We start from the raw sequence: 25654 nt of genomic DNA, 5'->3' as shown, positions 1-25654 counted from the left end.
TGTATGTTTGACAGAAACGGCGCAGCTGTTTCAAACAGCTACAAATGGTAGATAGTGGGTAGATAATAACCCAAATTCAAAGTGGTATTTTTATGATGACGTCATTGCTTCTCATTTGCACCATAGTAAGTTGGTCCAGTTGCAAATCCTGTTCACATTAAGTATTCTTTAACAAGAATTTTGTAATGAATTATGCAAATTGTGCAAATCTGCTTGTTTTGAGACTTAGAAATGGGCAAAAAGCGCGTTCACTTTAAATGAAATTGAAATTTATGATGTCATTTGACTTGCCCCCATCATGCCCGATTATTTTCAGATGACTCCAATTTATCTAACAAAACACAGCAATCTTGACCAAATCTTGAAACCACAGTGTATAGCTTGAAACACAACCACACAACATCAACGACGAGGGACGAGAAAGAGGAGGTAGGTTCGCAATCTAAATATCACAGTGTAGATAAATATAGTAGCTAAATATGACCTATATATGGCCTTGTTCACAATTCTCTGTAATCCAATTCAGACCTTTATTTAGGCCTTACGAGCGGCCTTACAAGCCTCCGATTTTTTTTTTCAGAAAGTGAAAATTGGTGATATGTAAGACACCTCAGTCTTCAGATACAGCCTCTGGTCTTACTGCATGTCTCTGTATTCCTTTGTTCTCAGCTTGACCGAACACACAACACACAACCAGCCGCGCCTCCGGCCGCGCTCCACACACACCCTCTGCCCAGCGCTCTGCTCTGCTCTGCTCGCGCGCCGACGCGCGACCGCTTCCCGCCACAGCCGGGAACACGATTTAGCCGTGCATCCTTCACGGCTCTCGGCCACTAAATAATATTATACCTACTTACAGATACGTAGCATTCCATTTGTTCACTGGCCATCTCTGTCACCACCACCAGAGTGCGAAGCAAGGCAATAGCCAACTGCAACAGTGACGGGGAACGAGATGCACCAGCTAGGTTGACTGTTCTGCGTCAACTAGGCTAGAAATCTGCACCAGCCCATAACAAAAAAAGACCAAGTACTTTTATTACATTATTTATAAATCTGTAATTGTAACAAGATCAAACTGCAATATAAGTATTTTCTCCCAGGCTGACCCCATTGTGTCCCCAGTGCACCATTTTTTCTTGACAATCCTGCCCCAGCACAGCATTTCAGCACAGTATCACTAAGGGCTCGCTGTTTCACTCCTCCATGGACCATGCATACAGTCACAGCTGCCACATCTGGCATCATGATGAATTTGCACCACACAGTGAGGCAGTGACCAGCACACTGACAGATAGTTGCTGCAGGAACAAAATCTGATAATAATTAAGACTACCATACTTTTTAGTCTGGATCTCTGACAATGTGTCTTATAGGCGTCATTCACCTTAGGCAGCTCAGTGCCAGTGCCCAGCACTTAAGTTCTGCATTGGCATGCCACTTTTAAGTGTAAATAAGCTGTAAGGTGCACACTATTTTGCTGAAAATCTGTATTGACTGAGCATCAGGTTCCAACAATTCATCACCACTGTATATCTTACCTTTTTTACTGTTTGGTATTCTCAGCAGCCTAGAAATACACAAATGAAGATTGAAAGCATAAAACAGGTATTTGTGGATCCATGTGTTCATCAACATGCACCCCTCTCAATAAAAACAGGCTATGTATTTTCTATATTCAAAAATCCAAGTTACTGAGCAATTTGATGCACAGCACCAATTAAATAGCAGTTTAACATGCTATTAGGTGAGCCATGGACTCAGAAACTGACTAAAGTCTGTGCAATGACCTCCTTTCAGCAGCACTGCCGGCGGCAGTGTCAACAGTAGCACAGCAATATGCCATCCGTTTCGTCCAAGCTGCTGGCGCCGCTGTCGCGCCGTACCGGCCTGCAGGAGGCCAGTCTGGCGCGGATGGCGGCCGTGCTGGTGTTCAGCCTCTACCTGTACCGGGTGGGCCGGCGCCCGCTCGGCCGCCTGCTGGCCACGCTGATGGCGCGCCGACAGCGCACCGTCTCCGAGGGTGGCGGCAGGCGCCGGAGGCAGCCGCACCGCGCCGCCGCCGCCGTCAACAAAGAGTTCGCCGTCGAGCTGCTGCGGCTGCTGCGCATCATGGTTCCGGGCGTGCTGAGCCGCGAGAGCGCCCTGCTGGGGCTGCACACGTGCACGCTGGTGGCGCGCACCTTCCTCTCCGTCTACGTGGCCACCCTCGAGGGACGCATGATCAAGTACATCGTGCGCAAGGACATCATCAACTTCACACGCATGATCCTGCGCTGGCTGTGCGTGGCGCTGCCAGCCACCTACACCAACTCGATGATCCGCTACCTGGAGAGTAAACTGGCGCTGGCGTTCCGCACTCAGCTGGTGCGATACGCCTATGAGCGCTACTTCGCCAACCAGACCTACTACCGGGTGTCCAACCTGGACGGCCGGCTGGAGAACGCCGACCACTGCCTGACCGACGACGTAACCACCTTCACCAGCTCGGTGGCGCACCTGTACTCGCACCTGACCAAGCCGCTGCTGGACATCGTCATCATCGTCATGGCGCTGGGGAAGCTGGCCAAGAGCCGCGGCGGCGCTAACGTGCCTGGTGAGCTTAGTAATGGATTGAGTAAAGTAAGGCAGCTCGTTAGAATAATGCCTCGTCGTCTGTGCTGATTTTGCTGATAATGACATCGCATTTCACTTGTCCTACTGGAAGGCGTCGCTCATAACGTCTTTTTATGACGCTGTTGTCATATCTGCTGTCCCTGTGTCCCAGGGATGCTGCTGGCCGGTCTGGTGATCGGCCTCACCGGTCAGGTCCTGCGCCTTCTCTCGCCGCCGTTCGGCAAACTGGTGGCCGAGGAGGCCAACCGCAAGGGCTACCTGCGCTACATTCACTCCCGTGTCATTGCCAACGCCGAGGAGATCGCCTTCTACGGCGGCCACCAGGTGGGTGTCCGGCCGGCCGGCTATCTGGGCCCTCGAGGCCGGCCGGCCGGCGGCGTCTGCCCTATCGCCCCCAAGGCCGCCGGCTGGGAGTAGGTAGATGTGGGTCACGCACGGATGACGGGAGGGGGGGGGGGGGGAGGCGACATGTGCTTCCGTAAAAACTGTTGGGTGTTGGTGGGACATACACCGGCGCTTTTAACCGTCATTGAATGGAATACCCGCGTTAAGTCGGTGTGAGCTACCGTAATAATTTTGTGATAACAAATAGCATATGTAATAGGTAAATGGTTGTACGATATGGCGGATAGCGTTTAAAAGTGCGTTGTTCATATGTTAACGTCGATCTTTTTTTAATCACGTGCAATCTTATGGTCCAAATTCGGATGCGTAGTACCAACACTTTCCGACGAATATCTCACAGTGAATAAGCTCATTTTTTCGGTTGAAAACTGGAAGTATGGATACTATCTTCTAGGCTGAATGTTCTAACCACCGTTTGCCACTCCGTTCCTGCCGTCGCTCGTCAGGTTGAGATGGGTATTCTGGAGACGGCCTACCGGTCTCTGATGCGCCAGATGAACACCATCTTCCGCAACAAGCTGTGGTACGTGATGGTGGAGCAGTTCCTGATGAAGTACGTGTGGTCCGGCTGCGGCATGGTCATCATCTCGCTGCCGCTGCTGCTCGGAAACAAGCGCACAGGTAGGCTTACGGAGACCCGACCCCGGTGTAGATACTGCACTGCCTGAGGCACTCGGAAGTTGAAGTGTTTTCTTTGTTCTTGCTCTGTGGCGGCGTTCCGTTCCCTCCACTTGCTTATCTTGTCTCGTGTTGTCCATCGCGGTGTTCCTTCGGAGTTGCCGGCTGCCACCGTTTTGAGACGAACTCTTGGACAACTGATGGACAAGTGCCCTAGCCTTACTGGAGTATCTGACTGTCTGGTCAGGGCTGTGCACTGTGCAGCACACTATCTGGTAGAGTGCCTGTCCGTACTCTGAATGTGCCATCCAAGCCGTGAGCCGTCTGACTGTCCGTGCTGCTCCCCAGACGAGATGGAGTCGGACGGCGGAGTCGGCGAGCGCACTCAGTACGTGTCCACGGCCAAAAACATGCTGCAGTCGGGCGCCGACGCCGTTGAACGACTCATGACCTCCTACAAGGTACGGAACATTTGTATTGGACACGCCCGAGCAGCGCCTCTGTTTTAGTGAGTTGCGCAAGACTTAGCGTTGTGTGTGTGCGAGCGTCACGGGCAGCCTCCCCCTGATGCGAAAAGACATGCGTAATCATGCGTAATGCGATTGAGATGACACTCGCACCCCGTCGGCTGACCGTGCTTTCGTTTTCGCCCCTTTTCCTCAGTCTGACCCGACCCCTATGCCGCCCGCAGGAGGTGGTCGAGCTGGCCGGCTACACGTCCCGCGTGGGCTCCATGCTGACCGTGTTTGACGAGGTGGGACGCGGCCAGTACCAGCGCGCGCTGGCCGCAGAGCCCACCGACCGGCAGCTGCGCGCCATACCCATGAAGGACGGCATGCCGCTCATACAGGGTCAGTGCTCTGTCAGAGCCCAGAGGGTGGTCAGATGTGGGACGGGGTCAGTGACTTTGGTGTGACTTTGAAACGGGGCAGTGCTCCGAGCGTGGTGTGGCTATCATGGACCAAATAATAGCCGTCATGATCCGTACCTCGGTACACGAAGAAAGCTCGTTACTAGTCCAGACCCCGACACTGACATCTGACCCTCATTCCACCACCGTCAGGCCGTGTCCGCGAGTCGGGCGAGGGCACCATCATCCTGCGTGACGTGCCGATCGTGACGCCCAACTGTGACGTGGTGGTGCCGTCACTGACGGTCACCATCACCCGCGACACGCACCTCCTTATCAGCGGTGAGTGCCCAGACCGATGGACGATCGCAGGCGATGATATACTTCAGATCAGGGCTATGCTCGTTTACATGCATCTGCTTTGCTAGTTTCTATTTTTATTTGTCATGATATTGGTGTTCTCATCGTTCATGATCAGGCTCGCTGAGCTACCAATTTTATGAATCGATCAGTGAGTCTGCAAATAGGTCGAGACTTGAGAATGTTATGTGATATTCACTCCAGTATCCAGCTTACCAATGCGCCTTTCGCCGCCGGTTGGCAGGTCCTAACGGCTGCGGCAAGAGCAGCCTGTTCCGGATACTAAGCGGACTGTGGCCCGTGTACCGCGGCGAGCTTCAGAAACCCACCACCGAGAACATGTTCTACATCCCACAGCGGTGAGTGGCGAGCCGAGTGGGCCGTCAGCTTTTGTCCCCGTCACCAGAGCTACCGAGCTCCTCCGGTGAACATCCTTCCTCTGTCACGTTCTCCGGTCTCCAGCTGTCCTCCTCCGTTGTTCAATTTAACTCAGTCGGGCGCAATAATACTGCTGAAGAAGCGATTCAACAGCGATGCTGTGACCCGATCAAATACCGCTGGGTAATATGCGGTAGCGTTGGCTCGGATATCCCACACTTCACTGAGCGGTGGACTTAAAGTCCGCGGACGCCTCTCATCGGGCGGGATTTCCACAATCGTATCGTCTCATGCTATCTCTCAAACACCGATCGCGCGTGTATCGGCTCATGAGCGTTCCCGGCGGCCCCGGCGGCCGATCTCTCGGCCCGCTGGGTGCGGACGTACCAAGCCGCGAGCCCCAGTCGCGCTCATGAGCCGTCTCGGCTGAGAGGGGCTCTGATTGGGGCGGTAGACTGTTACGGTATGGCGTGCCCGAGATAGCTACGAGGGCAGCTGATACAGCTGTTACCGTGCCGTTATTATTCGGATAGCAGCGTTACGTAATGACAGACAATTACCGCTCATGGTTATTAGGACTGAACACAAAATATGACAAGCAAGGCAATGCATATGGTGCAGAGCAGTGACGTGACACAGTGTAGGCTTTTCGCTTGCAATAGTATTTTACATGGTTCATGAAATGCCCCCATTCATTTCCTACGTCTCTTTTTGCGAAATTTCTGCGACCTTCCAGGCTTGGATGTCTGTTTTCATTCCAATGCTGAAGGTACTGTGTTATTCGGAAAAGCTAGGAACTGCATAATAGCATGGTGAGTGCGTTCGTCGTCTCTAATCCTTACTCCGATTCGTTCGTCGTCCCTAATGCGTACTCAAATTCGTTTGTCGTCTTTTACACGACAGTATCACCAGTATAACGCCTTTTGGGGCGACTAACGGAGAGAGCGAGAGGGTGAGCCTTGCACGTGCGAAATTTCGAGGGGTACCTCCAGCTGACTTGTGCACGGCACCCTACTAACCGGTCTCTAGCGATGTGCCAAATTTGAGCACAATCGGCCCAGCCGTTCTCGAGATCTGGAAGCGGCACCCTGCACGTGCGCACGTGCAAAATGGGTCTCAACTGACTTTTGCACGGCACCCTACTAACCGGTCCCTAACCATGTGCCAAATTTGAGCGCCATCGGTCCAGCCGTTCTCGAGATCTGGAATCGACCCCTGCACGTGCGCACGTGCAGCAGCACCCCAACTCTGGCACATGGATATGCATTGCCTAGTGGGTGCCTACCTACATGCCAACTTTCAGCGCAATCGGCCAAGTAGTTACCGAGATATTGCAACAATTACAAAAGTGACACCTCTTCGTTTTGCACGTGGCACGTGCATAAGGGGTCACCCACATCCATCGGGAATAGTCCAATACTTGGTAGACGGAATGAAGCTACCCTATAAAAATTACCGCATGTAAATCGGTCAAGTGGTTGCTGAGATATAAGCGTCGCAGAATCGTGACCACGGCCGGCCGCTCATACTCAGAAATTTCCGTTATTCTACGTAAGACTCCGCTCGCTTCGCTCGCTCCGTAATCATTGACCAACCCGCGCTCTCGACTGATCCCTGCTGACCCTTGCCTTCCCTCCCGGCAGGCCGTACATGTCGATCGGCTCTCTGCGGGACCAGGTCATCTACCCGGACAGTGTGGAGGTGATGCGACACCGGGGCTTCTCGGACTCGGACCTGGCCGAGATTCTATCGGTGGTGCACCTCGGCTACCTGGTGGAGCGCGAGGGCGGCTGGGACGCGCTCGGCGACTGGAAGGACATCCTCTCGGGCGGCGAGAAGCAGCGCATGGGCATGGCGCGCCTGTTCTACCACCGGCCGCAGTACGCGCTGCTGGACGAGTCGACCAGCGCCGTCAGCATGGACGTCGAGGGCAAGATGTTCCAGGCGGCCAAGGACGCCGGCATCACGCTGCTGACCATCACGCACCGGCCGTCACTGTGGCAGTACCACACGCACCTGCTGCAGTTTGACGGCGAGGGCGGCTGGAAGTTCGAGGAGCTGAACACGGAGACGCGGCTGTCGCTGCAGGACGAGAAACAGTCGCTGGAGAAGCAGCTGAACGGCGTGCCCAAGATGCAGGAGCGGCTCCAGGTGAGGGCGGGGAAGGGAGCGGGGTCAGCCGCGGACGGGCGGGGAGGCCAGAGACCGCGGGATATTTTATTACCATGTTCGGTGTCGAGGTGGGGGCTACTTTGTGGTGCTTGAAAGGGGCGGAAAGGTTAGCTGATTATGCGTGAGGGAAGCGTGGCTGATGCTTGGGCTGTTTCATCGCTGTGTTGATATGTGAGGAATATAACATTTTCTTGCATTAGTGTTTTCTGTTGGATAAGAGCTGAGTAAATAAGGGTCATAAGCGCTGTGCCGTATGTATACCGTGGTTTGACGGATGGCCTGCCGTTCCCCAGGAGCTGTGCACGCTGCTGGGCGAGGACTCGCCGGTGCTCGGCGCCGCCTCCACCGACTTTCTGTCGTCGGAGGGATCGGAGAGCCGGCTCAGGAAGGACTCGGACCGGTCCGGCTCGGAGTGATGGGACCGCCGACCGCCGCCGCTCCGGACACGCTCCGACTGCAGTGGCCAGTCCTCAGCTCTGCCCGCTCCGCCGCCCAGACCGGGCGGCCTCGCTCACACGCCGCCGTGCTCACAGTCTGGGGCGCCGGCGGACGATCCTATACTGCTGATACTCACTGGGTGAGACGCGACTGCCTGTTCACAGGGCGGACCCGGCTCGGGTCAGGATAGTGGATACCCGGGACTGACAGTACACGTCGAGTGAAGACAGACAGTGCTCGGGGGAATATTTGTACAGATGACACATTGGTGCAATTGGAGCGGATGGGTCATCATTGTGACTCCGTCCGTGCCATTCAGCTGCTGCTGTATGTGGTTAACATCAGACAAGTGGACGGTGATTTTATCAGAGGGATTTTGATCAAAGTGCGACGACCGTCTATGGAATTGGGGACCAAGAAGTCTCTGTGTAGACTGAAGTAGTCCGGGAATCGATGTGGGTCCCGTCATTTATGATTTTGATCTAGTCTGATGGACACGGGCTATTAGGTGCCGACTGCCGAGTGTCAATGCCACGTGAGTGTGCCGATTTTATTATTCGCTCTCTAAGACCTTGTGCTGTGGACGGCGATGTTCGTAACCGTTATACAGCGTGTGGCTAGTTTAGGCGGCTTTATTACGGAACGAATGGCATTACATATTATCTTTCATTATGTATTGGTATCAGAGGCTATATATTTATCTTGAGAGTCGTCATGGGTCTTTCGTGTGTTGTATGATAGTTGTAGTCGTCCCGCTACGGCCAAGACAGGAGGAACTTAGCTAGAGGCCTCGGCCAGTAGAAATGAACGTTTGATTGTTTTGCATGACTAAACTACAAGCCAATTGTAATATACGGACGGGAATCTTTTTTGCGTGTGTAAATTCTGCCGTGCTCGACAGTGGTGTTACATTTGCGTCACAGTGCTTTTAAGATTAGGAACTTTGTAAGCTCTGTGCAGCGCTGTGCTAGTCAGGTGTCGATATTCGAAACCTTTTCATAGTCTTGAATACTGCTTCGTCCGCGACACCACGAAACGACACGCGCTGTACCCCTGATGACATGAATGTATTGTAGTTTCATATACACGCACATTCACACCAGGAGGCCACTAAAACGTGTCGATACGGCAGTGAAAGCTAGCGTCAGCTGCGGCGACCTATGACCGTCCGTGAGGCGTGCGTGCAGACCCGTGCGATGGCACCGCTACCTTGTGAGTGCCCCTTGACCACCTAAAGCCGCCCTGATTGGTCCCGCGAGTTACCTCGTACCCGAGCCGCCCGACCCCCGTGCCGCGGCCGCGCGGACCGTGCACACACGTGAACACTACGGAGGGAATGTGATAATTGCTGTTGCGCTGCGCCGTGCTGCCCTGTGCGCGCCGTGCTGATTGTCAGAGTCCCGCTGCCGCCCGCGGTCGGCCGACAGCGCTTTCTCCCCGTCCTACCACTCCGCGGCGCCGCCCCTCGCCCGTCGAACACAGCGGACCGCTTCTGAGCACTGAGAAGTCGGCCGGTGACCGAGACCGTGCACAGACACGCAAAGGCACATAGCGGCGGCGCGGAACCCAAGTCCCAGTCATGATAACATTTCCAGCGTATACACTAGCCCGCTAAACAGAGAATAAACAGTGAATACACAATACATACAGGTGCGTAAAAGTGGCCGAATCCCAAACATGGGACGCAAGTAAAGCCGCTAAGAAGAGAGCCCTGCGCTCGAATCTCAATGAAGTTGCCCTCGCACAGCCCGAGTATGCCGCTCTTTCGGAGAGTGTCCACACCGCTAACAGGTGATGTGATCTCAGGTCCCATGCTCCACAGCAGCTGAGTCCGAATTGAGTTTGACATCGACCACACTAGGGAAATCAAGGCACAACATGGATACGCCTGAGGAGCCTCCTAGTCATGCAGCGGTATCCCGGTTCAAGCTGCCTCCGTATTATGGCAGTGTAACGCCCGGCATCAGGTCACCGCCAGTAACGCGCGGTAATCTCTCCAGCATTATGACAGTGAGCTACCTCAGAGGACGTCTCGAGTCGCAGCATCAGAATTATGACACGTTGCTATCGGCGAATATATCCCAGATGAACCAGCACTAAGGCAGAACCGAATGGGGGCATCCACCGAAGTCCCGGAGTAATTCCCAAACACTGTCGACGACTAAGCTCAGAACCGGAGCGACTTGGAGCGAACCAGCGAGGTGAGCGACCCGGCGGCGAACAGGGAGCGGGTGCGGCGCGGGTCGGCGGCCAGCTGCTGGTCGGCCTCTGCCAGCCGGAGAGCGTACACGTCCGGGTACACCTCACGGAACTGCGGGAGGGAGAGGTATTATAATTACTCGTCAGAGCAGGCCCGGGGAACACCTCACGGAACTGCGGGAGGGAGAGGTATTAGGTATTATAATTACTCGTCAGAGCAGGCCCGGGGAACACCTCACGGAACTGCGGGAGGGAGAGGTATTATAATTACTGTCAAAGCAGGCCCGGGGTACACCTCACGGAACTGCGGGAGGGAGAGGTGAACTGTCAGACCAGGGGTATTCTGAACGTGCGAGGGGTGGGGGTCCAGTGTTAGACTAGCTGGGGCACATCTCACGGAAATGTAAGGGAGACGGGAGAACACTAATCAGGGGTATACTACACTGAACTGAGGTTGGAACCGGGTTATATCTCCACTGGCGTTACTGCAGAGAGGGATACAAAGCACTGCCACGCCGTCTGTCGATTGACTTACCATGAAACGGACAGACCGGCGACACCGACCGACGGTTCAATTTGATCGTGACTAACGATAACCACTAATCGTGCTGTGATCCAACGGAAAATGCTCGACATTCCAACACGCTGGACATAAACATGGAACCAGTTTTACCAACCGTCACCCAATCTACCACAAAAACCAGACGGCCGCGGAACCCACCAACGGATGCCGACTGCCGGCTGACCTTGTGGTGATGGCCGTTTGGTCGTAACTAGATCAATCATACAAGCCCGTGACGGTGACGTCACGTGACTCATGCACCACTTTTGTAACAATGCCGACATGTTTCTTTTTCTAATCGCCCGCCATCCGCCCGCCCAGCTCACCTGGCGAAGCCGCTTGATCTTGTCCTTCTTAGACATGCGCGTGTCGCCAATGATGGTATCGAGCAGAGATAGGAGCGATCCGGACGTGCCGCGTCGCTCCTGGTCGTACTGCTCGGCCGTGACGCGCTGGCAAAACGTGATCTGGTCTGTGTCCTCCTCGTACTGCACCTGAAAATACAAGAGAGTTTGAGAGACGGTCCGCAACTGAGGCCATGCCCAAGGACTTATGATACCTAAGAATAATTTGTTTTTGTAGGAGTGGGTCAGTAGAGAGTCGTGTCGATCACTCGCTCTTCTGTATCGCACACGACCACTGCACGCTAGCTCACATGCACGCCCGAGCCTCCCCACCTTACCGCTCACCCCACCGCTCACCGTCTCTCTCGGCCGCTGCCGGAGCCGCTCGGCCACCGCGTCTCGCACGTGTCCGGCCGGCGCCAGAATCTCGGCCTGGTGTTCGAGCAGGTAGCTGACCAGGCGGCGCTCCAGCTCCGGGTCGGCCTGCTCGGCGCTGGCCGCACGCAGGATCCGGTCCGCGAACGTGCTCACCATCTGCCGGCGGCGGCGAGGCGTCAGACAATGGAGACTGGAATCTGGATACATTTGCGCTAGATATAGTGACAGACGGAGGATGTGTCGCGTGTCATCGCGTCCACGAGAAGGAAGCTTTTCCGATAACAGCAGAGACAAGCATCAAAGAAGATAAAGTTGTGACTTGTGGCGCCTCGTAAAACAGCCGCGCAAGGGCAAGGCAAGGAGCAACTATTACGATGACAAAATCTGGTGGAAGGTACCAAACACATATCCATTCTCCCGTCACTCAGCGAACTGAGCCCCTAACCCGACTCCCCGAGTCCCGTGGTCCGTACCAGTTCGCGGCCGGAGACGAGGTGGGACAGCTGCAGCCGCTGATTGGCCGCCGCCTTGTACATGAAGCGCAGCAGCAGCTGCAGCTGCCGACGGCAGCCGGGCGGCAGCAGCGTCAGCAGCAGCTGCAGCGACTCGCGAGCCATCTTGTGGCCCTCGGCCGTCACCAGGTCTGTCGTACGGCGGACAGGGGAGGGTGTCAGTGGAGCGACACATGGCGGTACTGCCACTTGAATGCCAGACTTGGCATATCTGAATAAATATGCCGTTCACAAAAACGGACTCTCAATGGAGCAATATTCTGCTACACATTACTACCGAAAGACAAATTCGTCCAAATCCAAAGCAACAGATGAGATAAAAAATAAGCGAAGCGAGTAAGACGTCAGCAGAGGCCCGTCGGACCAGCAAGCAGCGGCATTAGGGCGCAGGCGGTCAGCTCATGCCCAGACCATGCCAAGCCATGCTGGGAGGGGCCGGCGGCAGGCAGGCGGGCTGTGCGCAGTATGGTGCCGAGACGGGGAGCGCGTGCCACCAGTTACCCTGAGTGCCCGGAGAGGAGGGCGCCGCGCCGGGCGCGAGCAGCGGAACCCGCTTACATGGCGTCGCCCGGAATCGGCCCTGGTAGGGGGCTCGCGCCGGTTTGGGCGGCGGCGGACCGGCCGGGGGCGGCGCCGGCTCAGCCATCAGCCGGCTGAGGTCCCGCAGGTTCTCATAGTCCCGACCGACCACTGGTAAACACACGGGGGAAGCGGTATAAATTGACAGCACTGCTTCGAACCTTGATGAGTTTTGATACTTGACTGAGAAAGTAGTGCCATCTATTACACACACAAAACATATTTTGCAAATGTGCAATGAAATGGCGTTTGTAAGAATGAAGGATAGATGAATATTCACAAGAACTACTAATTGACACAAAAATATATACACAACACTAACTGAACGGTGTCAGTCCATGAAAATGAGTCGGCTCATTGGCCATTCGACACTCACCCGAGTGTCGCTGTCTGGCGGCCTGCTGCAGCGGAGACAGCGGCTGACTGACGCGGCTCGGGTCGGCCACGCTGCGGCGCTGCCACACGCGCAGCGCCGCCGGGCCGCGCCACACGGGCGCCGCGCGCGCCGGCACCGGCGGCGGAGGCGGGCACACCTGCTCCACCTGCTCCACGGCCAGGCCGAGCACGCGGGCCGCCTTCAGCGCGCTGGCCGCCGGCGCCGCCGGCTGCGCGCCCTCGCCGTCGGCCCGGCTCAGACCCGAGGAGAACTCGGCGTAGTCGGCGGCCGAGGACGGCGGCGGCGGCGGCGGGGGCGGCTGCTCGGCCGCCTGCTCCCGCCGCCGACGCTGCTCCTGCTTGTCGCGCCTTTTCTCCTTGAGCCGTCGCAGGGAGCGCGACAGCGAGTCGTCGCGCAGCTGGTGTCGGCGGATGGCGGCCGGCGCGACACACGGCGCCCGGCCGCGGCTCGACAGGCTCTCCGAGGAGCCGGGCGCCGCCTCCGAGAGCCGCGAGCCCGGCCGGCTGGCCGGAAGGTGGAGCGCCTCCACAGAGCGCTGCGGGATCAGCCGCGTCACCGGACCGGTGGCGCCGAACACCGTCTCCAGGCAGGTGTCGGCCGGCCGCTCCGAGGCCAGGCTGGAGCCGACCGCCGAGTCCGAGCCGCGACTGCTGTCGGCGGCCAGCGGAGACGCCTGGCTCAGCCCGCTCACCGAGAGCCGCGCGCTGCTCAGCGACGCCGCCGAGCCCACCGAGTGGATACTGGCTACCGAGCGACGCGGCCGGCCCGTGCTCAGCCGGCCGGCCGACTGCACGCTGGCGTCAGAGGGCGCCGGCTCCAGCCGGGACGAGGTCAAATAGTACTCGCCCGAGGTCAGGCTGAGCTGCGCCGGGCTGCTGTCCACTGAGCTGGCCTGCAGACTATGAGGGGACGCCGCCGACAGGCTGTACGGCCGCGCCGGCGGCTGCAGGCTGGCCGTGGGCACGTAGCGGGCAGGCTGCAGGCTCGATGTCGAGGGAAAGAAGCCGGCCACGGGTAGACTAACCGTAGACAGGGTGGGCACTGTCGGCAGCCGGGCCGGGGGCCGACCCGGCGCTGCCTCCACCGGCGGCCGGAACACGGCCTCACAGAAGCGCTCCTGGTCGCGCTCGGCCGGCGGACAGTTCTCCTTTCCGTCTGCGATGGCGCGCAGGAAGCTGGCGGCGCGCGGTCGCCGGCGCGGCTCCTCGTCAGGTGTCGCGAACACGTCGTCCTCAGTGGTGTCGGCCGCGTCCACTGCTGCCGCCGGTACTGCCGCCCCGGCACCCACTCCGAGCCGCATCAGCCGTCCGCGCAGACGCGCCACGCTCTGCCCGGCCGGAGTCACCGGCGCCGGCGAGGCGAACAGGGAGTCCTCCTTGAAGTCGCGGTATCGGCCGTCGGCTGCCGCGCTGCCCAGCAGCGGCGTGTCGGCCGGCGGCCGCGGCGTCACCGGCGCAGGTGACATCATGAGCAGCAGGTTCTCCACGGAGCCGGCCGGCGCCGTCGACTGCCGGCGCCGCTGCGCCTGTTGCTGCTCCTGCTCCTGCTGGTCGCGCAGCTGCCGGTCCCGCTGCTCAGCCCGCAGCAGGGCGCCCACCAGCGACTCGTACAGCTCGTGAGGCACCAGCGGGAACGGCAGCGCCGAGAAGTACTCGCGGATGACGCGGAACACGTCCAGCTGAAAGTCGACGTAATCCTGCGGCAGCTCCGGCATCTGACGCGCCTCGGGCCCTGTGGTACAGAGGAAACAGAACATGAGGGCCTGACAGTTGACACGTGTCATAAAACACACATTGTTCAGTAGCACATACATCTCGCACATATATTGTGATTACAGAATACCGGAAGATAGCGATGCGTACCGAAATCAAATAAGGCCTTGTGTGAAACTACCATGATTGCTTAACCCTCGCCCTGGCAGGGCCTTTTTCATAACACGGCCTGGCAGGGGGGGGGGGGGGGTCGATGCGACCCCCCCCCCTCGCGATTGGCTCCTATGGCACCTAGAAACACCAAATTTGGTAGGTAGGTGGGCCCCATGGAGTTCTCGCCCCTGTGCAAATTTGGTTGTTCTAGGTCAATATTTAGGGGGGTTTTGGGGGGTATAAATGTAAAAAATTCGCTAAAAACAGGTCAAAAGTTTTTCGCTTATAACTCTTGATCTAATTAAGATAGGGCAAAAAGAAAAGCACCAGTGAACTCAGCACATCAAGGCGCGTCGAATGATATACTTTTTAGCTTGCTTAAGTGTACTTAAAGTTTTTCTTAATTTTTAAGTAAACTTTAATTAATTACTTAAGTTTAAGTTAACCAAATTGCATCATATCGCATATCATTCGATTCGGCTGATCACCAGGAACACAATGATACCATTTTTTAAGCTCTAGCGTCATTATGTGCCAAGTTATTGGAAAAAATGTGATTTGACCTCAGTTGACCTCATTTGACCTGACCCATGGATAAGTACACCAAACAAAGAAGCACGAAGTGACCTGCTGTTAAGTACTGTGGTTTCAAAGCACAAAAGTGATAGAACGAAGCGGATATCTCCAGTATTTTCCGAATTTAGTATTTTCCCATAGGCTTAACATTACGACGCAATGACCTCTAACTGACCTCAGGTCAGTGACCTAAAAAAACCCGAACTATATGTTATACAACTCGGTGAACTTAGCACATCCTGAAAGTTTGAAGGAAATCAGTCGAAAACTGTGAGTTGTACAGGTGCAAAAAGAAAGTTGAAATTTGACCATGACCTTGTACCGGTTTTTCTGACCTGGTGACCTGACCCAAGGTCACCCGGACCTGAAATTTTCAGGTCATATGTAAAAAGGTTGCCCCATAGGCTGTGCCAAATTTGGCGGCGCTGCGCGCCGCCGTTTTTACGCTATCTTCGAAAAACCTTAGGGGGGGGGGGTCGCATCGACCCCCCCCTGCCAGGGCGAGGGTTAAGTTCGACACCAGTCGCCACACTGCCACTAAGCACCATCCCCTTGGAACGGACGACGCACATGACCCCGTCAGGGCCCGGCGCCCACGGGTGATGACGTCCTTTCTGACCACCCAAGGTACTTACAGTTGGCCAGCGTTTTCATGGCCATGATGAGCCAGCGCGGCAGGCTGGGCGGTGCGTCCGGCAGCGGCTGCACCAGGCCACTCTGGGTCACGCGCTCCGTGTTGTGGCGGATCCACGCGGGCACCACGCAGCCGGCCGGCACGATGTCCACTACTGTCGCGTCCAGCACTGTCTCCAGCCTGCGGCAGACACACAGCGCGCGTACACACGCACACACTCAGAGCGGGGCCGGCTGTCTGCCCGTCACGGAAACCAAGGCGATGGCACAGAGCAGCGGGCCCCACCGGCGACAGACCAAGCCCCAACCATGCCAGCAGGGCTGCGAGCAGCGCCGTCGCCCCTACTCTCTACTCGCAGGACAGGAGGAAACAGACACAAGTGAGCCGACAGGTCCGGAAGCTGATGCGGAGTCAGAGCGGCCCCGCGGTGTGATGTAACCCCGGCTGTGTAACCCACCCTCGCGCCGCCGTGGACCGGGTACTCACCGTGACAGCAGTGTGGTACTCCACACAGAGTCGACCTCAGCGGCTGTCGGCGCGCGCATCACTGGTCGGCACTGAGGGAGCGGCAGCGGCGGCGGCGGCGGCGGCGGCTGGTGCTGCTGCGGCGGCTCCTCGGTACAGGGCGGCGGGCTGGCCCCGCTCGGCCGCCGCCGCAGCTGAGGACTGCAGCCGCCCGCCTCGGCAGACTCCGGCTTGGGTTGCGGCGCGTTACCGTTCATCAAAGCCAGAGCCGACCGACCGGGAGTGCCGTGCGTGCTTAACCTGTCAGCAAGACCGGCGAAGTGTTGAGGGTCAACGAAAGTCGAAACTGATGACACTTAAGGCTGAAACAGACTCTTTCCGCGTTCAGGAAATCGCATGCGAGAGCCTATTCAAATACATTAGTTTCCTCTCGCATCGATCGCACGCATCTCTCGCACTACCCGCATCAGGAAATCGTATCTCCCTGACAGTCTTCCCGCGTCGTCCTGACGCCTCGCTCGCATCGCCCGCATCACCCGCAAGCATCGCCCGCACCTCTCGCTCGCATCGCCCGCAGCGACATCTTTTCGGGATGCGAGAGAGTTGAAGTTCAGTCAACTTTTCCGTGCGGGCGATGCGATTTTGCAGAGGGCAGCACGTCCGCCATCTTGGAATGTAAACAAACTTGACCTTGGCAATTTATATTGGTGGATGCGATTGATGCTAGTGCGTATTTTCCATGTCGTAGGGTCTAATTAGCACTTAATTGGGCATAGGTTAATGCTATTTTCTATAGACATTCGTAATTCTATAAATTTAGCCGTTATTCGTGCGTCAACATCTGCAAAATGATTGAAAGAAGATCTGCCTGACGGAACCAGCTACCTACCTCCTCAACCTAGCCAAAAGTAGGTAGGTAAGTACCAAAGTAACCCTAGCTATTGATTACCTTCGTGATTAATAAAGATAATAATTACTTGATCTTTTTGATTGCAGGATGAAGTTTCCGTTGTTTTTAGCTACACTAAACTTCAGGAAAATCGCTAGTGCTAACCGTTGCTGGCCTACTTGAAATAGATAAAAAACACCTTCTAGAAAGGGTTTTGCATAGCCTTTGCTGCCTTTTCCGATAAATTCCGCCAAAATGATAATATAATTGGCCTCAAATTAACCCTATTAGTGGCAGGGGGGCTTTTTTCATCCACCCCTCAGGTTTTTCGGGAAAATCTCCGAAACCGCTGAAGCTACGATGCTGAAATTTTCTGACTTTTCCTAAAACTAAATTGGGCACATTCCCTGAAAATTTCAAGTTCATAACTTTACCAGGGGCGGCTCAAGAGCAATGGGAATTGGGGGGTCCTAATCGTTGACCTATGATCTGTTTCCGCCTATGATTTTTGAAAATGCATATTTTTAGGATCCATGTGAATTCCTGGTTCATTCTCTATCGATCAGCAAAAGTTGCGTTAAGATTGGTTCAGAAACCTGGCCGTGATAAACAGTCTAAAATGTATCTGCAATTTGCCCGTTTTTACCCCCCCCCTCTCTACCCCCTATTGACATTTTTTTTGAATTTTTATTTTTTAAAAATGTAGATCACGTTGAGCAAAATCGAATGCCGTTTGAATTTTGCAAATCGGCCCGTTAGATCTCGAGATATCAGGGGGGGGGGTCGTAAACAGCCCCCCTGCCACTAATAGGGGTAGCCAGGAGCCTGCCACTAATAGGGTTAAGCCATGATTGCACATCAAAGAGCTCTCTTAGTCTCTTGAATCAAAGGCAGGAAACTCATTTCATGTAGGAAGATACGGAGACAATTGACATGAAAACTGGGCTTCTGTCAAAAGAATGGGACGGTTGCTGAATCTAGGTACCTATATTCTATGTCCATCTTCCACCTGCTCCTTCTGGCTTCTTCCCATCCCCTTCTCCCCAAGGTCAGCACCATTTCTTTGTTTTTCTGTCCCCTCTTTCCTCTTTTTGTTTTTTTTTTCTCTGAAAGCCATAACAATATTTTGTTTCTTATTCTCATAAGGATAAGTTTATGAGTTATTAATACGATTTTTCAGAACGAACATTGTTTCTATAACCGACAAACCTTTCAGATCATGCTGATTGCTGCCTATACTCAAGTCTCAAACGCACTTTACCGTGAATGCCATTTCATTGGCGAGTGACCAAACTTTGCTTGATTGGGCAATCGTCTATACTGTCTAGCTAGGTACTTATTCGTGATCTTATCAACCTGTGGGGTTCCATTGTTCCAGCACGTTCCAGCACTCGGATCAGCCCACAACCGCTGTCCACAATAGGCCGATTGTCACCACACCGCCAGTTCCGGACGAGTCGGTGCACGGTGGTGACTGCCCAGTGCCCACGACCCACGTTACTCAGGGACTAACGAGTAGGGAAGCATCCTGGAATCGGAGGGAGGGGCAGTATTCCGCTGGCGATGCTTCTGCGACTGACCCCACGGGGAACGACCAGACTACCTTTACAACCGTCAACGCAGACAACGCGAGCATCACTACTAGACGCACCTCCTTCATCCAAGCAAACATCACTGCATCCTAGCAGCAGCCGTTAACCCGCGCCGAGCCGGTGCTCGGCGCCAACCGCGCCGTGCCCGGGGATCTGTGGACACCCACCCCTTCTAGCTCGGCTCTTGGGTAGCATAGGGAAATGTGGTTAGTGGCTTTCAAAGGAGCGTCAAAAACCAAGACGATAATATATCGGTCATTTTTTTAAAGTCAAGTCGAAGTTCAGGTCACCAGAGGTTATCAAAGGTAAAATGTTGCATATTTCGACATTTTCGAAACACCGGTGCAAAACTTGGGAACCAAGAGAACTTCAGCGCAACGGAAAAACGCATTCGATCATAGCCATTTTGACATTGTTTTGTGATAAGCTCTCAAATTTGACGCAGGATGAAGGATTTAGATCATAGAGGACAAATCTTGACTTAGCCGTTTTAAGGAAAAACCCTTTTCTGTAACTTCTCCTGACTCGATAAAATTTGTAATGACAGCATCGCACTCCTCTCGTCGAGACGCGTCGAATCAACTGTAATTTGACCTCAGGTAAAGGTCATAACCTAACCGGAAGAGGTCATCATCTGACTAATACCTGACAGCTCATGACCTTGAACTGAGGCCAACTTTTCAGAATGACACTTCTCGTCGAGAGGAATCGAGTTAAAAATGTTTAAAGCTATTTTAGGAGTTCTGGCCTCTGTAGGCTAAGCTAATGATCGGAAGTTGACCTTGGTCATCACCGCATACCGGAGCAAGCGCTGAAAGGGCTATCAAATAGGCAGTGCGCTTTTCCATCGTGCTGTAGCTCTATTGGTTTCCGAGTGATGCGTTGTTTTCTAATGTTGAAATAGGCAACATTTTATCTTTGATGACCTCTCGTAACCCCGGTTGATCTATTTAACCTAAAAAATGGCTGCAATGACTTCGTCATGATTTTTGACGTTATTTGGAATGCCACTTACCGCTTCGTGGGCCAGGAATCAAGTAAGACGGGTCATGTTCGGTCCCCCAGGGCCCGGCGCTATTGGTGCCGAGCAAGGGCCCGGCGCAAGATGTCAGATCTTGTTAGAACAATGCGGTTGAATTTGGACTACAATAAACCGACACATAGTACGATATACGTTTGTAGTTTGCCGCCAAAAGGTGAGGCATTGCATGAAAACAAATTTTCACACAAATTTAGATACCTACTTGTACTTCTTCTACATCGATACCTTGAGTTCCCTCTCGCACGGACAGTGCGATCGATGCGAGAAGTCGATGCGAGAACTGCGGGTGATGCGGACGAGCGAGTCGTGCGAGAAGTGCTTGCGAGACATACGATTTTCAGATCCGAGTCGTGCGAGCGATGCGAGCGAGCGATTGATGCGGAAAGAGTCTGTTTCAGCCTTTAACCATAACAATAACCGAATTCATCCTCTTTGCTATTCAGATCACAAAAAAATATCACGATTTTCAGTTTTCACGCTTGTAAGTACAAATTCTAGGCTTGAAAAGATGTTTCTGCTTGTCTGACGTGCTCTCGCTCCATCCATTCTCTTCATCACTGACCTGTAGAGCCGGCTATCGTCCTTGAACTCTGGCGGCGCGGTGCCGCGCCGGCCGCGCACCTCCTGGATGATGCCGGCCTGCACGAACTTTGCCAGCAGTCGAACCGTCTGCTCGCGGCTAACGTTGGCCGAGAAGAGCGCGTGTCCGGCCAGGTAGCGGTGCAGCCAGCTGACGGCCGCCGCGCCCGTGAAACAGCGCTCGTGGTAGCGCAGGTTACGCCAGTGCCGCTGCAGCACCATGCCCTCGCGGAACCCGCGCACGGCCTCCCGCCACTGGGATCAAACAGAGGAGGCAGCAGCCGTCAGTGTAAGCACATGGCAAAACGCACACAATTTTATGCACTACATACTGGTGTTACCATATATGACTAGCAGCATTCAAAACACAAAAATGCTGGATATGATCCAACATACATGAGTATAGAAGCTAGCAAGTAGCAATAACTTACATTTCAAACATTCACTAGGTTAGGTATATTTTGTTTTATAAATAGGAGAGGCAGACAACGATTTGAATTTCTCATTTGTGCCTTCCATGTTTGGATGGTACATTAATGTACCATCAAAAGCCTAAGTGGCATGCAGTTTAAAGGAACTTACCAGCTGAGTTGCTTTGTATGGACCATCACCTTCAGTTGATCCCAAGTTGTTGGACTCCATGCTCAACTGGTTGATCAAATCTGAAAGAAATCTGGCCATTTGAGGAAAAATCACCCATACAGGAATGAAAAGTGTTGTTTGCAATGAAATCATCCTTTAATATCATTTGCAATTCATTTGGCATGGTCAAATTCATTAAGTATGTCATACCCCATGCATTGCCATTTCAGCAGGCGGAACTATGGTCAAGCGTACCCATTTTCGGGAACGCATTTTCGTTCCCATGTTTGGGAACGATAAACCCAAATATGGGAACGCCATGTAGGCATTATTTAAAACAAGAAAAAGAACCGTTAAATGACGTCCAAAAAATATAATACGATCGTGAACCGCCTGATATTTGTCTCAATATTGTTGGGAAAGAGTTTGATATTGTAAGGCCCATCGTAGTTTCAAATCGTTCCCCTATTTCTAAAGCAGTCCATCATCCGGGCCGCGAGCCCAAATTTGGGAACGCTCTCGTACACTGGCGCTGCAAGCGTTCCTTATTATGGGAACGGCGTACCCAAAATTGGGAACGATTTCACCGAAGCCTTTCAGGGGCTCTTTTCATTAACAAGCATCACGTCCAACGCCGCAAATTATTGTTAACGCAACAATCATCAGATGACCTTTCCGGCAAGACCGTCGCATGTTTCGCCCGGTCTTCTGCGCTTTTATTCCCGTCGATCTCGCAGCGGGCACGCCCCCCTCTGCAGGATTACGTAATTCACAACGCTCAGCGATGTTCAACAAGGTCTTCCATACCTATATCCACCGTCCGTGCCGAGGGTGGAGACATGTCAAGCACCTGTCTATTTATCACCGATAGTTGACGAGTACAAGGAAGTATCCAAAAATGGGAACGCTGAATATGTTACACCCTCAAAACACCTAGTCCCAATGAAAATCTAGTTTTTTCCTTTCTTAATGAGTGTAAGTGGCAAAAGGCCTGGTAGGATGGGCACGAGGAATGATCGAAATCAGCATAGAAATTATAAATAAGCCACACAGAGCGACCTATATAAGAGAAATTCCCCCAAAACGATCATGCTTAGAAACACGGAAGACAAAAACCACGCTCATGACGCTCCTTATAAAACAACGCTAAACAGCTAGCATCCAAATAAAATATGTCTTTCCGGGCTGATAAAATACAGCTGAATAATTTTCGACCACTTAAACTGAGTTTACAACAGTAGTTCGGTAAAATCACGCACGTTCTACGCGGTCGTCCGCCTCGACACCAAATGTCAACAATATTACCTCGGGACTGTCCGCGTGTTCGCTTGCATATGTCAGCATCTGGTGTCGCTAGTATGAAACTTCATAACCAGGCGAAAATTATTATACTTGACCTCAAAATGTAAAAAACGCTTCATTTTCCTTAAAATTGCATGTTAAATGTAGTGTAACCCATGTTTTCACCATTCCGTCATTTCAAAAAATCATTAAAAATATCATTCGACGGTCAATTTCCTTGTTCAACGGTCAGATTAAAGATAATTTTATAGAGACTTCGTAGATACTTAAATTAGCGTGCACTTTTTTGAGACGTGATGCACTAATGAGTTTTAGTGGGCGAACGGCCGAAAAATTACCTTCCGTTCTCATAAATGGGAACGCCCGTTCCCATATTTGGGAACTCCGTTCCCAAAAATGGGAACGTTCCTATATTTGGGTACTCATGACCATAGTTCCACCTACTGATTTTCCAGAATTGAATTGACAGTGTGTGTTCTTCAGTGCAAAGGAAAAAACATGTAATTTACCTAGGCCAAAAAATTACATACGTGGACCGTAGTGCATCCTTTGCATGGCATTGTTGCATTGCATTCATGATTCAATGGGGTGATAACTGATAGCCCAGAAAATTTCAAATTCAAATTCAATCTTTTACTTTTCAAGCCATGCAGGTAATTGTGATTGTGGGTAGGTAGTAGTCAGAAAATGCTATTTAAGCAGACACAATGCAATTTCCAACAAAAAAGAATTTGATATTAGCTATAATATTAATGCTATTGATAAAGTCCTATTTACGACTTCCTACCGTAGCTTGTAACAATACATCAATCATAATTAATCGCAAAGAAGCATAGGTAAAAGACAAGGAGACATATGAGCGTGTCCGGACAAAATTTCGTCTGACATTTTTTCGTCGGACAGTTTTTCGTCCGCAGATTTTCGTCCGACTTTTTTTCGTCTCGCATTTTTTCGTCTGTACATTTTTTTCGTCTGTGCATTTTTTCGTCTGTACATTTTTTCGTCCGGACATTTTTCGTTCGTATATTTTTTCGTCTGTACATATTTTCGTCCGGACATTTTTTCGTTCAATAAATTTTACGTCTGTTCACCCAAGGTTGAGTGAAAACATACGACAATGCTATTCAACTGTGGAGGCAAATGACGTCATAATAATACTCGGGGCGAAGCAGTGCAGTGCCGAAGGCAATGCCTTAGGAGAGATTACAGGCAATGGTAAGTCAAATATTTTTAGGTTAAGTGGTTATGCATCAGGCTTCAGGCCGTCGGACAGTTTTTCGTCCGCAGATTTTCGTCCGACTTTTTTTCGTCTCGCATTTTTTCGTCTGTACATTTTTCGTCTGTGCATTTTTTCGTCTGTACATTTTTTCGTCTGTACCTACATTTTTTCGTCCGGACATTTTTTCGTTCGTATATTTTTTCGTCTGTACATATTTTCGTCCGGACATTTTTTCGTTCAATAAATTTTACGTCTGTTCACCCAAGGTTGAGTGAAAACATACGACAATGCTATTCAACTGTGGAGGCAAATGACGTCATAATAATACTCGGGGCGAAGCAGTGCAGTGCCGAAGGCAATGCCTTAGGAGAGATTACAGGCAATGGTAAGTCAAATATTTTTAGGTTAAGTGGTTGTGTATCTGGCTTCAGGCCGAAGGCCTGAAGCCTGATGCATAACCACTTAACCTAAAAATATTTGACTTACCATTGCTTGCAATCTATTCATGCAAGTAACTTTTTCCTTATCCCTCGGTAGGCAAACATCAGTAGGTAAGGTTAGGTAAGGTTAGGTTAGGTTAGGTTAGGTTAGGTTAGGTTAGGTTAGGTTACGTTAAAATTGTAGACGAAAAAATGTCCGGACGAAAAAACGCACAGACGAAAAAATATACGAACGAAAAAATGTCCGGACGAAAAAATGTACGGACGAAAAAATGTACAGACGAAAAAATGCACAGACGAAAAAATGTACAGACGAAAAAATGCGAGACGAAAAAAAGTCGGACGAAAATCTGCGGACGAAAAATTGTCCGACGAAAATCTGCTGGACGAAAAACTGTCATGGAATCCATGAGTGAAAAACCATTTTGCATTTCACATATGCAGTTCACACAAAAATATATTTGGACACATCGAAGTCATTATCTTTCTTTAATTTAAAGGAGTTTTAACACAGGTCACAGGGTAGGTATGCGCCATAATTGTACCAATAAATTCAAATTGGTTGGATGCCATAACAAGAGTAAAACTACACGACTGTAAACCAACACCTGTAAAAACCTACCTTATTTCATTTCGGAGAAATTGAAGCAGGAGCCAGACTCCAAAAGCAGTAATTCAAGCGTTCACGAGACAAAAACTGACAACAACCGGTTCAAACACGCGCAGTTTACAATTTCAAATTTCGCACGCCCACCAAGGATAGCAAAATTCATCAGACATACTAAAACGCTGCTATAAAATATTAGACAATCGCTCCGCCCCAGACTTTTGTAAAATCCATGGCAAAATCCTGTGGGATTCTCGTGTTGTAGATGCATTTAGTTATAGCTATGGATAAATTTAAGATTATATTATAATGAAGCCGTTACGAATCAGGACGGATGAAAGTGATGGAGCTGCTATGCTATGCGCATGGATGAAAGAACCTGGATAGGAAACTCCTATTCCTTCAACATTACGGGCAGCGTTCCGGGCGATCGACCTGCCACCTAGCGTTCGGTAAGTATCGGGACTGGAAACTCCCGCCGTTAAGCATTACGGCCTATGGGGGACGCGGGGCGGCATGTTTTGAAACGGGTATTAGACCGCAATGCAGATTTATTTTTAGGTTTAGAAGCTATTTACGACAGACAAAATTGATCAGGCTATCGAATGAGACCAAAACTATTATTGTCCGTTCCGCACAAAAGTCGTACACGAGGGCCGAATACAGGCGACCTTGAAAAAGAGGGCCATTTCTAGTGTTTTTCTCTTACGCGGCGCCGGTGAACGCTTACGCGGCGCCAGTGAATGCGCGGCAGACGCGGCTCCCGCTGCCGCCGCGCGTGCCCTCGGGCACTTACCGAAGGGAACGCAATCAGCTGTTAGTTTCCAATCCAGGTTCTCCTTCATCCATGCTATGCGTATTCCAGCCCGCCTCCATGTATGGCCAACTGCGCTTTCCAAACATGGATATCACCAATGATCCTAGCGCGGTCTGCTACGATTATTTTGCAACCAGTTGCTCCTCATCTATGCAAACATAACCATGTTTGCCTGATTTTAGCATGATAGCATCACAACTAAAATGTTTCTTGTATCCATGCTAGTGTCTGCCTCAC

General features: G+C 52.3%; 2 protein-coding genes across 5 annotated transcripts; one reads left to right on the top strand and one right to left on the bottom strand.

The window, feature by feature from the left end:
• The first annotated feature begins 332 nt into the window (after nt 1-332).
• On the top strand, nt 333-8706 carry LOC122379578 (ATP-binding cassette sub-family D member 2-like). Of its 3 annotated transcripts, none has more exons than XM_043361880.1 (10): nt 333-429; nt 1804-2596; nt 2768-2940; nt 3468-3642; nt 3988-4100; nt 4331-4490; nt 4703-4831; nt 5094-5208; nt 6871-7378; nt 7693-8706. In XM_043361880.1, the coding sequence occupies exons 2-10, from the start codon at nt 1840-1842 to the stop codon at nt 7813-7815; spliced, it is 2253 nt and encodes a 750-aa protein (XP_043217815.1). In that variant the 5' UTR covers nt 333-429; nt 1804-1839; the 3' UTR covers nt 7816-8706. The 3 variants fall into 3 exon arrangements, with proteins under 3 accessions (XP_043217815.1, XP_043217813.1, XP_043217814.1); XM_043361878.1 differs by having other exon boundaries at nt 346-429; nt 1801-2596; XM_043361879.1 differs by lacking the exon at nt 333-429 and having other exon boundaries at nt 1397-2596.
• Nucleotides 8707-8883: 177 nt separating this feature from the next.
• Nucleotides 8884-24855, bottom strand: LOC122379563 (proline-rich protein 36-like). Of its 2 annotated transcripts, none has more exons than XM_043361849.1 (11): nt 24616-24855; nt 21033-21112; nt 20434-20705; nt 16370-16648; nt 15885-16063; nt 12788-14539; nt 12334-12522; nt 11794-11963; nt 11300-11476; nt 10925-11092; nt 8884-10148 (listed from the first exon to the last, which is right to left on the bottom strand). In XM_043361849.1, the coding sequence occupies exons 2-11, from the start codon at nt 21090-21092 to the stop codon at nt 10005-10007; spliced, it is 3390 nt and encodes a 1129-aa protein (XP_043217784.1). In that variant the 5' UTR covers nt 21093-21112; nt 24616-24855; the 3' UTR covers nt 8884-10004. The 2 variants fall into 2 exon arrangements, with proteins under 2 accessions (XP_043217784.1, XP_043217785.1); XM_043361850.1 differs by having other exon boundaries at nt 12391-12522.
• Nucleotides 24856-25654: the final 799 nt, after the last annotated feature.

Source organism: Amphibalanus amphitrite, unplaced genomic scaffold (genome assembly GCF_019059575.1).
Source record: "Amphibalanus amphitrite isolate SeventyFive unplaced genomic scaffold, NRLGWU_Aamphi_draft 000080F_arrow, whole genome shotgun sequence".
NCBI lineage: Eukaryota > Metazoa > Arthropoda > Thecostraca > Balanomorpha > Balanidae > Amphibalanus > Amphibalanus amphitrite.
Note: the sequence above shows the minus strand (reverse complement) of the source record. Positions and strands in the feature narration are given on the sequence as shown.

Coding starts and splice junctions, on each gene's coding strand:
- LOC122379578 (XM_043361880.1), top strand. CDS start 1,840: ATGCCATCCGTTTCGTCCAAGCTGCTGGCGCCGCTGTCGCGCCGTACC. Junction 4,101..4,330: donor GACTCATGACCTCCTACAAG/GTACGGAACATT, acceptor TGCCGCCCGCAG/GAGGTGGTCGAGCTGGCCGG. Junction 4,491..4,702: donor CGGCATGCCGCTCATACAGG/GTCAGTGCTCTG, acceptor CACCACCGTCAG/GCCGTGTCCGCGAGTCGGGC.
- LOC122379563 (XM_043361849.1), bottom strand. CDS start 21,092: ATGGAGTCCAACAACTTGGGATCAACTGAAGGTGATGGTCCATACAAA. Junction 20,706..21,032: donor CATACAAAGCAACTCAGCTG/GTAAGTTCCTTT, acceptor GTTTGATCCCAG/TGGCGGGAGGCCGTGCGCGG. Junction 11,964..12,333: donor CTCCTCTCCGGGCACTCAGG/GTAACTGGTGGC, acceptor GCCGTACGACAG/ACCTGGTGACGGCCGAGGGC.